At 42.0% G+C, this 15122-nt stretch overlaps 1 protein-coding gene across 2 annotated transcripts in view; it reads right to left on the bottom strand.

Annotated features, from left to right (window-relative positions):
* NAV2 (neuron navigator 2) overlaps positions 1-15122 on the bottom strand; it is a 204755-nt gene that overhangs the window by 3391 nt on the left and 186242 nt on the right. For both annotated transcript variants that reach the window (XM_084208443.1, XM_084208444.1), the window contains 12 exons: positions 12928-13100; positions 10900-11053; positions 10359-10518; positions 9783-9883; positions 8406-8501; positions 8105-8273; positions 6186-6421; positions 4868-5022; positions 4337-4408; positions 3669-3865; positions 3356-3474; positions 42-245 (listed from right to left, as the gene is read on the bottom strand). In XM_084208443.1, coding sequence (XP_084064569.1) covers positions 42-245; positions 3356-3474; positions 3669-3865; positions 4337-4408; positions 4868-5022; positions 6186-6421; positions 8105-8273; positions 8406-8501; positions 9783-9883; positions 10359-10518; positions 10900-11053; positions 12928-13100 — 1836 coding nt within the window. The remainder of the gene's footprint in view (positions 1-41; positions 246-3355; positions 3475-3668; positions 3866-4336; positions 4409-4867; positions 5023-6185; positions 6422-8104; positions 8274-8405; positions 8502-9782; positions 9884-10358; positions 10519-10899; positions 11054-12927; positions 13101-15122) is intronic.

Below are 15122 nucleotides of genomic sequence, written 5' to 3'. Positions count from 1 at the left end.
GGCAAATGAAAGAGTTCTGCTGCTCAGGGATGAGAGCTTACCAGAGGATCTCCTTCAGCATCGCTCACTGGAACTTGTTTGCTGGTGGAGCCTTCCCGGGACACGGAGTAGCCGTCGAAGCCCACGTCCTCGGGCCGCAGCTGGAGCAGAGGGGGCCACTCGTGGTGCTGGGGGCTGGCTGCCCAGGGATAGGTGTCCATGACCCACTTGGCAGGATCCTCCCAGGGCGCTCTCCTCCCATACAACTGGAAGGGCACAAAGCCGCGTCAAACATTCCAACCATCTCGTCCACTGCCTACCTAACCAAAATGAATGTGCCACGGTTCTTGTGCTGCAGGAAACACTTTGCAAGCAGGGCTGAACGTGAGAGTTTCCATACCCTAAACACACACAAAGCCCTTTTGTCATGGCACTGATTTGGAAGGAGCTGACCACCTTCTCCAAGACTGCAGTGCCCTTCTCTTGGCACCAGCTGAAGGAAGAAATGCCTGAAATAAACATCATCTAATCAAGTCAACTTAAACAAGGTCAGCACACAAAAGAAGCCATCAGTGCTGACATCTGGATTGCACTGGCAGCTGCCTTACAAACTCCATGGAATGCGGAGGAGGAAACGTGAGATCTGTCATCAGGCAAGAATGATGGATGTCAAGGCATAAAGTTTTCAAGTCAGATTTTTCTTGTGTTCAACCAAGAAAAAGCACCAGCAGCATTTGTCCATGCTAAGGTTCCTAAGCAGGCAACTCTGCTTCAAAAATGTTTTCCTGGACGGAACAGACTGCACTACTGAATCCCAGTGTATTCTCCCTGTTCTATTCTATTTGTCTTAGCTAGACAACACATTCATTTGAATGCTTCATGACTTCCAAAAGCATAACTACAAGTGGATTTAAAACATTGATTTCTACTTTATAAATGTCACCATCAACATCCTTCAGCAACTAGTGTTTGTCTCTGACATTTTGTCACTGTCCCCTTCCTTTATCCCCCTGCACAAGGGTAGAAGCAATGGCTGAGCAAAGAAATTCAGCAGTTCTCTGATGGATCTAGGACTATCTCACTTTCCTCAATACTATTTCTCCACGGTATGTTTTTTGTGGGTTTAGATTTTGCATGCACAAAGTACTGAAGTGCTGTGCAGCAGGAGGGAGCAGAGGAGCCAGCAGATGGTGCTAGGCAATCTGAAATAGAGCCTCCTCCACAGCCCAGACCCTTCATCCTTCAGCCCTGCTGCTTTATCTTCCCAGCCTCCAGATGGGGCCAACCAGATTTCCTATTTTAACCTTGTTCTCAAATTTACAATGATACATGTCATTTGGCAAGTGGTGAGGATTTTGTAGTTTTCACATCTTTTCTCCTGCAAAACTCTGAGTGGATCTGAGCTCAGGAGAGATTAAATGACTCAGCAACCATGGCAACCAGGTCTGTCCACCCCTCCCACTGGCACATTTTCCAGGGAGCAAGTCATGGGACAAGGATGGAACAGGTTGTTCTGGAAAGCATGAAAGAAAAATCACTGGAGTATGAGTGACAGTGGCAGGAAGCCACAGGGACTCTGGGTCCTCTTTTTGCTGGTGCTGCATTCTGTACTGACAGACCAAGCAGGAAGAACTCGGGTTTTATACAACCTTCTAATTTTCACATCCCTGTTTTGAAGAACAAAACAAGTCAGCTCCCATGGGAGCAATTATTGTAAGGATTCGTTTGGTTTGTTTGTATTTGACCCAAAATTATTCTCTAAATGAGAAACAGAAATATAAAAATAGCTGAGAGCAGATCCACAGAGATCAGAGCAAAATTAGGAGTCCACCTTTCCTTTCTGGAAGGCAATTTCAGGAAAGAAGATGTGCTCTCAGAGGAGCCTTTGTGGGCGTCAGGAAGAGAAAACAGCCCCAGATGAAACCCACCTTTCTAGCATTAGCTTGTTCATTAGCACCACTCTGGCTACTCTTCAAGCACTAAAGTGCATCTTCTTTTCCATCAACCAAACAAAAGAGAAAATATTTGAATAGGGATGAATAAGTGCAATTTGGAGAAATGGGCCTGAAGGGGATAAAGAATCTAAAGCACAGTGAGAAACTAAGTCCTTACACCCAGAACACAAGCCACTCAAATACCCTAAGGAAAGATGGAGATACTGGAGAGAACAAGGAGCAAATGGATGGTTTTATCAATTACTCTCTCTCCACTTCCATGACTAATTTTTCAATGCTTTCCACACGTACTGATCAATGATATGAGAGCTCTAAAACCCAGTACAAGGAGCCCATCATTACTGTGAGTATCAGTTTTCTCCATTTCAAGAGCAAGCAAAGTCACCTGCTCTCCTTTCTCTTGTTTTAGGTTGGAAAGATTCCTGGCTCCCATTACCTTCCTTTGAAACAAGTTTCTGTAGAATGGTTCTCCTGTTCTATTTCTAGCAAAGATCCTGAGTGTGTTTTGTACTCCAGGACCTGTTGTTTTCCTTATGGCAAAGAGTCTGCCACAATTGTCCCAGAAAGAACGAGGTCTCCAAGTACTGGCAAATTTCAAATGGCAGCTGCCTAAATTGTATCAAAAACTTGGAGAATTAATGTATTTCACAATTTTTTAAGGAGCCATTAGTAAAAGATTAGTTCTAAGCCATATTTTAAAGTAGGTGTTGCTGGGCTTATTCAGTGAACAAAGAGCTGGTTACTAAAAAACCTCCTTTTTTCCCCTACCTAAATGGCAAGTCCATAGCAGTTCTCTGCTGACCCCTCCTCCTGATTCCAACAAGCTTCATAGTCATATGGACACCAAAAACTATTCCAAACTGCCAGATTGTGAATCAGTTACTAAACACAGACAATCAATGATGATTTCACTTCATCCTCTGAAAGAATTATGAAGGAATCCACTAAAAAAATCATCCTTAATACTGAGAAGTAATCAAAATGTCACTGATACTGCTCCTGTCACTCATGTATACATTCTCTCCACGCAAAGCTTTGTTCCTATGCTGAAAGATTTGATTTCCAAAGGAAAATCCTGCGTAACACAGTTAATGATGACAAGCCTATTTCTCTGATGCACAGGATAATTTTAAGGTGTGCTTCTGGAATTCAGTATTGAAAGGTATTCATACATCTAACTCCCCCCACTGCAAACATCAGCAGTTTGGCATCTAATAACTTCTTCCACTCTCTACTTCAAAAGTGCTTGAAGAGACTAAATCTGCCTGAAATCACTGACAACTCTGGTTACATTTGCATAGACATGCAGATATTCAACATGCAAGGTTGTATGTACAGAAAATGTTGCCACTACTGAGTTTTGTTGCCTTTGAACAGATGCCATTCTACTATACCTATGATTTTTCCTTTTGACTGCTCACCTGTAGCCCTTCTCTCACTGCCTCCAGAAGATATGGAATGATGGAGTAGTTCCACAAGTCAGTGAACCAAACTCTAGAGCCATCTACATCTATTGGACAGGAAAGGAAGAGCCGTGGACCTGGAGAGGGAAATTCAGATATTACACTCAAATCACCAGCACAATAAGCATCAAAAATAGGGGGATGACACCTAAAAGTAGGGTTTTAAAGAAAACCATTCTATGTGACACAGCAAAGGAAGCATACAAAGATACACATGATATACAAGGAAATAAAATACATATATTTACATATGCCTGGGCAGAGTACTTACCAATAGTAACATCAGAGGAGCTGTGAGCCTCCAAGAATTTGTTCAGATGTTGCCAGACCTTGGGAATCCAATCAATAATCTTAACCAGCTCTGCATTCCTCATCCTGCCACTGATCTCAGTTTCAATCAGTTTTCTTCTCAGGAAACGGCCCAGAAAGCCTTTGACTGGCTCAGTGTGGTTTGCACATAGCACCCATCTATGGCACAACACCAGAAATGGATATTATTTCTCTTCCCTGCTACTGAGTGTAACTATTCCTGACTACATTTCTCTTCTTATTTCCAGATTATCAGGATCCAAATGGGCTATTCCAGTCATACGTGTTTTTCAGCAAAAGTTACTTTGGAATATTTCACTAGATGAGCCAATTTTTATTGTGCATTGTTTCAGCTCATTTCTCAATAATCTGCTTTGCCTAAATACTGTCTTACTGAAAATCTGGTAGAGAATCAAATATCTTAACAAGCCTCTATAAAATAAAAGTTTTATGAACCCAGTTTCTTTAATGACAGCACCAAGCTGAACATGTCAGGGCAGCAACCAGGAGCAAATGGCATTTCTCTCTCGCTTTGCTCTTTCAGCTGATAAGAACAATTTCAAATGACTCAGTAGCCATTACTCCTCTGCCAGCCCACAAACAGAAATGAGAAACATGAATAAACAGTACCTGAAATTATGGTGAAGCTGAAGATTAGGTGTGGAGGAGGTGGCTTGGTTCATTGTTCCAATAATATAAGGACTATGGGGAGAAAAAAAAATCAAGCAAATAACTTGTGAACTTTGAAAAACAAGTTTTAAGTAAAACCTGAACATTAAAAAAGGTCATTCAAAACTCTTTTGTCAAACAAGGTTTTTTAGTTACTTATCACCAAATTCTCTACTGAGATTCTGTGAACATCAAATTCTGGAAGCAAACCAGAAGTCCCAAAACAGGGCCTTCCACTACAAATGGGCTTTTACTACTAATGATCTACATCATGAAGCAAATACAACTACCTTTAAATTACTTAGTTCAGAAAAATAGATAATTTTATGAAGGATCCCTCTGAAGCAATGTCCACAATATGGACAACCTGGTCATCTTCCTCTATGTTACTAAATTAATGTAGACTTTGTTTTTGTGTGATTGGATTTTGCAGGAGCAGTGCTTTGAGTACAGGATTAACATTTGCAATGTGTTCTGATACTATTTCTTTACCATTTGTGGTACTTGCAGTTTAGGAGTCCATTAAAGATCTCTCCTAGGGAGCTAACGTGGTGCAAATTATCCAAAATGATGACAAGAGGCATATCCACAGCATTATTTTCACTGTTGCACTGGTCTGCCAGGTTGGACAGGTACTGGCGGAGCTCCTGCAAAGCAGATATAAAGAAAAGAAGCAAAAAAAAAAAATATTTTCTTCACATTTCTTAAAAAATCAATTAAGATAAGCTTGGTAACAAAATCTCAAGCAAAAGAGTCTGACACCTAACAAACCACATTTCTCATTAACAATTTCTCTTTTCAATGAGAAAACACAAGATATGGTTTTCTTTCTCTTTTGTAGGTTATGCTGAAGACCCAGAGACTGTGCCAGAAATCCTGCGTGAGCTAAGGGCTTAAAGAGGGGCAATACTTTGTAATTTAGTTTGTGTTTTTTATTCATCAATGTCAGACCTAAGAGGTCTGAAACATTTGTTTCTTTTCAGGAACTTGATCAACTCTCCCCATACCAAACCGAACCAAACCAAACTCTGCATTCCAGCTAGATTTGTTGTATCATCTTGCAACTGTTTCCATCAAAATCAAACTGGAACAAACCATCCCTCATCACAACCCAAATCTGGATGCCTTCAGCAATGCTGGAAAGAAGGATGAGCTTTTGGTGCTGCTGATGAGTGGTTGAAATGCTCTCAGCAGCTTTAAAGCATGTCTGAAATCATATCAGTGGCTTACAACCACAATTTCAACCATCCCTTTCCTCCAGAGGAAAATATGCCTAAGGCCATCAAATACACAGAGTTTAACTTTTTTTCTTTTCTTTAATCCAGATGATCACTGGAAGTACATTCAGCAAAACCAGCAGCACATAAAAAAGCAAAGACACGCCTTACCTGCCCAGGAATGTGTCTGCACAACAGCCCCTCCAAACCCAGCACACGATTACAACTGCTGATACCTGCAGCTGCAGAAGCTCCTGACAGCCTGGAGATGCATGTGAGGGTTTTGGGAAAAGTGCCCACATGCAATAGGGATTGCTTAAGTCTCCGGGAATTTTATGCAGGTGTTTAAACTTCCTGGGCAATTCTTAGGCTCCTAAACACTTGAAAATCACGACACCTTGAGGTGTTTAAACACACACCTGGAAGCCTGCTGGTTCCAGACCCATAATCAAGCGAATCTGAAAACCCTGAAGTATTGTTTCCTTCAGGATAAACAGCATGCTTTGAAAACAACGCTGAGTTCAAAATGACGGGTCAGGAAAGGTCTCTCGGTCGGGACGCGCGGCCGTGCGCGAGCGTTTGCGCGTGCTCACCTTGCTGGATTTGTGGTCCACGTTGAAGGTGGCGATGATGCCCTCGGCCAGCTCCCTGCCCTCCCTGAGCACCATGTACTCAGACAGCCGGTTGGCCAGGTAGGTTTTGCCCGTGCCACTGGGGCCAGACAGGATGATCCTCCTGTGCTCCATCAGCAGGGACACGTAGCGCTGCAGGATGGCCTTGGGGATCAGCGACTCGAACACCAGCCCGTCCAGGCTGTTCTCACAGACACCTGCAGCAGGGAAACGGGCTTTTAGGGGCATGAAACGTTTCCAGCTCTCATCCAAATGGACCTGAGCAAGCTGCTCTTCACTTCAGAGCTAAAGCCCTTCCCCACCCCAGCATCTCTCAGGGTTGAGAGAGGCACACATAAAGCTGAACACAAGTGTAGGGGTGACCCATGGGCTTAGCCTGGATCCTCCTTCAGCCTGTTTAAGTCTTCAGTTGCATTCCTGAGGCCCTTTGGAAGCTGCCACACCAAAGGATTCCAGGCTACACTTTTCAAGCATGAGCCATCCATTTTACAGCATTTCACCAGCATTCACCCTGAATGTACCTGTTTACTTTTGTATCACTAGACAAAAAAAAAACCCAGCTATCATCACCTCCCCCTACTTTCCCAAATGCTTGTAATTAAACTCCCCCTCTGTATGCTGATAGTTATCTCCTCTAACAGAAAACTCGTACTGATAAGCATTTATGCCATGTCAGCAGTCACTTCAGGCAGAATTGGCTTAGGGAAAATACACACTGCTTCAAAATAAACAGCAGGAAGGGAAGTTGGCAGATCACCCAGAGAAATGTTTGCACCTCAGTAGTTACTTGGAATATTAAGTATTTATATAGGCAGCTTTATATCTCAAAGGTATATGCAAGTGATTTTCCATAAATTGATTAAATACATTTCTATTTTATTGAAAACTGTTATCACTTATGAACCTTCCAGGCACATGTCGAGTCAGTGCAAGTTAAATATAAACTCAAACTGCTGCTTTACAGACACAGTTAGACCTTATGCAGTATTTCAGTTAGCATTTAGGACTGGACAATTTTATGTAAGTAGAATATCCTGGGTTCATGTCAGTAAGTTGATGTATTTCACAGTTTATTTTGTCTTCCGGCCCACTGCTTTGCTATACAAGGTAACCTGGTTTTTACACCAATATTCAAAAATCTGCTTTCAGTCAAATTTCAAAGTTGATCTGAAGAATGTTTGGCACTGCTCTCAAATACCATCTGTCTGCAGATTTCACGGCTCTAACTTTGAGCAAACTGATATATGTCCAAACTGCAGCACTTGAGGGTTTTACCCCTGAACTTAAGTTTCATAGCATAGTTTTCATAAAAAAGTTTTTCCCTGAGAAACCAAACGAGAAACACAACTAAATTTTTATCAGTCTTACAGAATATAATCAATGGGAATTCTGAAAACCATACATTTTGAGAAATCCAGATTTTAAGGAGTTGCATAAAATTTGGGCTACCTCCTTCCTGAGGACTTAAGGAGGGACCCTTCAGTAAGACCAACCAAGCAAATGAGTCAAGATCTATTTTTTTTTTTAACCCTGCATGACGGAAAGGACAACTATAGCTGTGATAAAGAGCCAATGAAATTTTGAGGCTTGACTCATTTGGAAAGTACTTTGCTGCTCAAACAGCTCCACTGCATCCTTTGTGATGCGAGGTCTCCTCCAGGACAACTGAAGATCTGTGGAGTGTATAATTTTCCCTAGAGTTACAGGTTGAAAACTTGCTGAAATTACAGACTCAGCATACCCCAAGTGCTGACTTTATCAAAGGAAAACGGCAGGAAGTAAATAAACGGTAGGAACAGGAAAAAGCAGGGCAATAGGAAGTCTCTACTCTGAGTTTCTTGACACAATTCTGATAAAACTCAGTGGTGAGGTGAGCTTACCTTTGATGGTGACTGCGATGGTGTTGTTCTCTCCCACCAGGTAGCCACAGGGCAGCAGCTCCGGGGTCTCGGCGCTGCTGGTGCGCCTGATCTCCCCGATGCTGTAGCCCAGGACGCTGTCTGAGTTCAGCCCCAGCTGGCTCACGGGATCCACGTGGATGATGTACTCCTGGGTGGGAAAGGGACAGGGAAGGTCAGGCCTGCTCTCTGCTGTGCCAGTGCTCAGTGCACAAAGTGCAACACAGCCTGGCACCATCAGAACCCCCCAGGAGAACTCGAGCTCACAGCGTTTTGTGCTGACCTTAAACAGGCGCCTCACAACCCCATCCAGAACGTCCCACTTGGTCTTCCCACTGACTCCAATGCAGCCTATGAGGAAGGAGCGAGGCCTGGAATCCTAAAGGCACAAGGACAAGTGTGGTTAATGGAATTAAAATGCTGCCTTCCCTGCACCCTCCCCTTTTGCTTCGAAATGATGGTGCATCCTCACTGCTCTATATGGTGAGTTCTGAATGGCATATGGAATTCCTTTCACATGATAAACATTTTCTACAGTGTGGGAGTCACAAATCTAAACAATGCTCAGGGGGCTGTGATGTTAAGTTAAAGGTATTTATTAATCAATTCACGAGCAACTAAAAAATCTCTGAGAGGATTACAGTTTATGCAAGAGACAGAAAGTTTTTTAGGAATATTCTAGACATAAAAGTAGATGTCAAGTTCATTGTTCCATGACTTCACAATCAAAGATGCTACATTTGCTAGGTTTATCCTATTTATTTTCAGAACTTCTGCTGTGGGCACAGAAACCTATATATATAGATAAATTATACATGGCTCCAATGTACACATGGCTCTAGCAATATAGAAAGAGACTTTACATTTATATACTATATTTGATCTATCATGGCATTTTGCAAGTGATTTTTAAGGCAGATATAAGAAATCAGAATGAATATATTTTTTCTGTTTTTCTACAGGTACACTCACTGTGAAGCATTAATTGAAGAGAAAACTAATTTCTATCATAAGATTAGAAGTGTTACTAAAACTTTCTGTGATTGCAGCCAATCAGCAGCAGTTTTACTGTTTATCCAGGGTTGTAATAATAAATACAAAATAGGTATTTAATGGAAAGAGCTGCTGAGTCCATTTTATTTCTGATCATTCAGATTTTTGTCCACCCCTCAGGAAGACACGAAGTTACTTCTCAAGCACACTTTTACAGGTATTCAAAAATGTGAGATAGCAAGGCCATTGCGTGTCAAGGACTGTGTAGTACATTCATGCACGTTAAACACACAAGACAGGATGTGACTTTACAGTATTTGCAATTCATTTGGGTATTTAGGATTCTTTCACATACTTGTGGATGGAAAACATCTGAAAGATGTCATGGTACTTGTGCCAGAGAGGACAACTTAAACTAGAATGATATGGTATAGGTCTGCCAGTTTGGATTTGTCAGATTCTTCCATAAGATTGGTGCTTCTGGCATTTCAGTCCCTCTCAGCAGCTCCAAGGAAGCTGGAGGTAGCCAAGTGCCCTCTCTATCACTATCAACACACCAATGAACCGTTTTCCTGAGAAAATCCTTGGAAGTCCTTTGCAGACTTGAGTTCCCTCACACATTCCAAAGTCACCTACATTTCAAAGCTGGGGATGAAACACAACTCACCTCCTTCCATTTCATCTCGTCCTGGAAGCTGACGACTATTTTGACGTGCCTGCCTCCTTCTTTCCGGGCAGAGCCATCTCCAGTATCATCCAAGAGCATGTCTGCGGACAGGAAACATCAACAGCCTCACAGCTGGAGCTCAATTACAATGGAGACCATTCTGGTTTATTGTAGTCAAGCATAACATGTCTGGGCTTCACATGCCCCGAGGTAAAACACAAGAACCAGGCTGACTGACTTCCCCGCCACATATCCCTCTCAAAAAGGGAAGGTCATTGAAAATGATTAGCCAGTTACTCTGTATTTTCCTTCCTAAGATATATCCCCTGGCAAATGTGCACCATTAAATGGCTTTAAACAGGACTTTTCAGAGCTGAGGTCATAATTGGACACCTCTGACCGAGGGTGTAGCAGACCTACGATGATATTTAAAAGAGGGCTCTGTGCCAGCTCGTGACATATTTCCACACCTCAGCTGTTAATAATCCTCACGCTTTCATTTTTCCATGGCTAACCGAGCCGAGCCTTCCAAGTGCAGGATAAAACCTGCCCCAGCACCCTTCTCATTAAGCTCACCGAGACTGGTTGACTCCGTGAGGTTCAGGCTGTGTTGAGAGAGACCCACGGAGTGTCTGGGAGAGGAGGAGATGGAAACCTGAGACTGAGCCCTGCTGCAGCTGCCGTGGTTTTCAGACTTCAGCCGATCATTCTCTGCTTTTAACTTTTCAATCTCACTCTTGAAGAGACAAGTCAGACATTAGCAGGCACAGTGAAAACACGATTATAAGACAGCAACATAAAGTTCAGAATAAATGGTAGTTTAGCAGAAATGCTGTTTCCATCACATCTTTAATTATTAAAATGTCTGTTCTGTGAAACTTTTCAAAGCATCCTAAAGTTCCTAAATATGTGGGAATTCACTAATACCAAAATGCAACTACCTTAAGGCAGAGAGCATGGAAACATTTTGACAGCCAACGAAATGCTGTCCCCCAAAATCCTGTCTCGGGGTTGAAACAGCTGCAGCCGAGAGCAGCGATGTCAGCTGCTCAAGCTGACTTTTAATGCAGGTTTAACACTGGCACAGGTGGCAGGATGGGAGGGGGCTGCTCCTCACCTGCATCCTGTTCATGGCCTCGCGCAGCTGGTCCAGCTGGTGGGCAGAGCTGAGGGCCTCCAGGCGGATGTCGGTCAGCTTCATCTCCTTGTCCCGCAGCTCGTTCCGCAGCTGCAGCACCGTCTCAGCCTCGCTGTCCGTGCACTCCGAAATGCTGCGGGACACCAACAAACACACACTCCTTCCTCTCCTCCTGATGCTTCTCCAGGATTTATCAGCAGAAGAGGAGTTATTCTTTTTATTCTGCTCAAAGCGGGTAGCAGTTTTGGTTTATTGAATTAGTGATGCCATAAGTCAGATATTAAACGGGCCGTGGAAATTTGGAAATTTTGTTTCATCTTTGTCTGATGAAACAAATGTCTGATTAATTTTTTTAATCAGCATCTGAAACAGAATTCTCTGAAATCACCTACTATTGGATAGTCTTCATTTTTCTTTACAGTAGTTCCTATAAAGGAAAACTTCTAAAGCCAAAAGCTAAATAAATTAAGGGGGTGCAGGCATTTAACAGCAGCTGGCTGGAGATTGATGAGTTCACAGACAGATTTAAAGCTCACCAGGTGTGCACAGCTGGGTTTCCCTGAACTGCTCTGGAGGGCTTTAGAACTCTACACCTATTCAAGCATGATAAATTCCTGCTTGCTTTAAAGAACTTAAGCTTAAAAAATTTTTGGTGGTATTTTTCCTCCCTCCGCCCACAAAAAAAAAAAAAAATCTGAGTAAGTAACAACATTTCAGCACATTTGTAACTGTATCTGTCTAAAGATCAACCACACAGCTGCATACTTTAAGGGAGATTTTAACTAACATTTCTTTCCCTAAATCAGTCTCATGAGAGATGTTTTCCCCAGCAAAAAGCCAATGAGCCAAGACACACCAGTTTGACTTGTGCTCTATCTTTTCCCCAGTTCACATATTTACTCTTTGTTCATGTTTATCCTTTTGGCTTCCATAGCAAGGTGAGATGTACCCACACAGCATTTTGGCTGATGACAGATGGAATCATCATTTGACAATTTTCTAGCCTGAGAGGTGTAAAGCACAACTTGCTGTAGTCACCAGAAACACACTGAGTTAGGCTCAAGAGACAGAACAAGCTTTGAAACAAAAAAATCATGGGGGCTTATCTTCTGCTACTAACATTTCATCACTGTAATACAGCTGGAAACTATTGCTATTGTTTTCACTTCTTCATGTGAAAACAAGTGGAGGGGAACTACTCCAATCCACTTGTTCTGAAATCAGGCTGGAAGCTCTGCACCACCTCCCAAGGTCAGGAGGCTGTCTGCTAATTACAGGCTTCACAATACTGCCTGTTACAGCTTTCTGTATTTATTTATTTATTTATCCTGCTCAAGTGACCAAGCTACTGATGAAATTAACATAAAAGCTGTTTTACTAAATTTCCCACATGCATTCTAAAATGTGAGTTCAGACTGAAAACAGCATGGCAAGGGAACTGTTAAACTTTATTTCACAGGTGGCCAGGGAAAGGACCAGGCACAGGTGGCTGGGAAGCTACAGAAGGAAAGAGGAGTGGATCATCTCCATCCACCAGGCACAAGCAGTTGGATGAGTTTATCTGTATCACTAAACCACAGTGTTTGATTTCCTTTCCCTTATCTGGATTTGTCAATAGAATTGGGAACTTCTCATGGCAGAGGAATACAGTAGGTGCTGTGTTTTGACAAGAGAAACAAAATCCCAGACTTGACCTGGTTTGTCTAATTAACACCAAGAGATCCAATTAATTTGGCACCTCAAGGTCACCCTGGTTCTAAATATTCTTGATACTCAGTACATTCTGTTGAGAGAGCAACCCAATGAAATATTTACACTTCAGTACTGATGCAATGATTTTTGGCTTCCTGGACACTAATGGAAAGGTACTGGGTTGGGAGTCAGCTCATGCACCTTTAAATCTCTGAATACATGAATTCAGCATTTCTGTCCTCTGCCACTCCTCTACCAATGCAGCAAGAAGCCTTTCATGCCATTTTCTGTCTAAAAATGACAAAAATCACTTACAGGGAATTGGAATGGGAAGCTCTCAGCAGTGGTGTTGAAACAGTGGTGTTGTGGTGTGGTAGCTTTGGTGAGGAAGGTAAGGAAGAATCAGTCATCTCCTCAATGTCTGAATGAGAAGATGCTGACTTGGGAGATTTCTTTTTCCCAAAAGCTTGCTTGAAGGAGCTGCGTAACTGGAAAAAAAAAAAGACCACAGGTCCATCATTAAGAGTGAAACCAGGCAAAAAAAAGCCACAGAGTAAAAACTCTCAACATGCAAATACTCCAGATGCTACAGCCATACTCACATACACAGTAACATGGGTGAAAAATACAAAAGCTTTTTTTTCCTTAACTATTTTATCAGATTAATAAGGTCAATAGGAGTGGCTATGGATGCTTCCTATTTTTTAAGAGCTATATGACAGCAAACTCTGTTCAGTGCAACAAGCTTTACAGCAGCGTGGTGACAGCTTGCAGCTGTGCTGGCACAGGGCCCAGCCCAGGTTAATGGTGCTGGAAGGGTTAGTGGTGTCAATGGGGGGTTAGCTTTGTAGCTCCGAGTTTAAAGTAGCTCCTCCTTACCTCATTGACCTGCCGGAAGAAGTGCAAGCAAAAGGAAGTGGGGGAAGGAAAAAAGACATGTTTTAACAGATAAAGCCACTGATAAGGGAAGTTTTGGATTTCTGAGACAAACACGACCAATGATTAACAAAGACAAACAGTTACTTTAAAACCAGAACCCTGCATTTCCCAAAACCAGGTGTCTCAAACCACATACAGCCATTGTTTCGCATTACCTGAGGAAGACACCAGATCCAAACTCTTTAACTATTTCAATTACATTTTCTCCTTAGCTCAGGCTAAGAGCCAAGTTAATAATATATTTTTCCTTGCAGGAACAGATATTCCATCATGTGAAAAGACTGCAACTTCCCTACCTACCTGCAACTGAAATACCCTTTAGGAATGTGACTGCCATTTTCCAAACAAGAATGAATATTCAAGTCACTAAACTGCTGTGAGCCCAAAGTTACAATTTGACAGGTAGTGCTCAAGAAGCATTTGGACAATGTTCTTAGATACACAGTTTCACTTTCTGGGAGCCCTAGAAGTTAAATCCCCATGGACTCAAGGTCTGGACTTGATGATCCTCATGGCTTCCCTCCCACTCAGGATACTCCATGTACACCTTTTAATGCCACTGCAAAAATTGCATACATCCACAGGCTGGCTTAATATGAGCTGAAAACAGGTTTTTATGCTAGACAAAGACTCCCACAATGAGAAATGTTAAAACTGATGTTTAAGCTCTGAATGGACATCTACATTGCTTCTACACAGAACACAGAGACCTTGGCTGAGAACTTCTTCAGCACTGGTGGAATAAACAATGTGTGGATCAGATTCAACTCACATATTCTTCATTGCAGTGTTTTAATTTCCAATCTTCATTTCACAGCAATGATGCACTCATTTTTAATAACAACATAAAAATACTGCCCTGTTTCTTCTACTTCATGAAAACTTTATTTAACTTTATAATAAAAAATGTTCCCTTAACCTTCTTCAAAAATAGTCACCTGATGAGTGAGAAATGTGGGCTGATGTAAGACCATTTCCACTAGGTTACAGTAACAAAAATTAAAAGCTAAACAAGAATTTTAAAAAGTGTTTATCTTAACCAAGGCTTAATGACTACAAAAGTTTTGTGTCACAAACTAAGGGTTGCTAGAAATTTAAAAGTTACAGCAATTTAATTGGTCTAATGTACAGTACAAGGATTTGGACAAGATGTTTCCATTCTACCAAGTATTTAAGGGGCAGACTGGAAATGCTTCTTTTGTGAAGCAGCTAGCAATACCAAGAGATACCACAATGAAACCTCTGAGATAAGAGAGAAATAAAAACAAGAACTCGTTCAGGAAGCTCTTTCTTACAGTTCAGGAGTTTCATTCATCAACATTTCTGAGAGAATACTGAGCAAATAGAGCTTTTACCAGCTCTAACCACATTTTGCATCTCTACAGATTTATCTGTACACCCAAGAGACCCAGGGAGATTTAAATTCAGTGGGAAGAAAGGGGTGGATTGTTTTACTGACTACAGTAAAGGATCTAGGGACTTCAGTCCAAACTACAATCAGACTAGGTCACTAAGGCAGTTATGGTCTAATTGAAAATGGAGTGGAAGATAATGTACCTTTCCTCCAGTAC

Source organism: Fringilla coelebs (assembly GCF_963513975.1).
Source record: "Fringilla coelebs genome assembly, chromosome: 6".
NCBI classification, from domain to species: domain Eukaryota; kingdom Metazoa; phylum Chordata; class Aves; order Passeriformes; family Fringillidae; genus Fringilla; species Fringilla coelebs.
The sequence above is the reverse complement of the archived record's forward strand: the minus strand, read 5'-3'. Positions and strand labels throughout refer to the sequence as shown.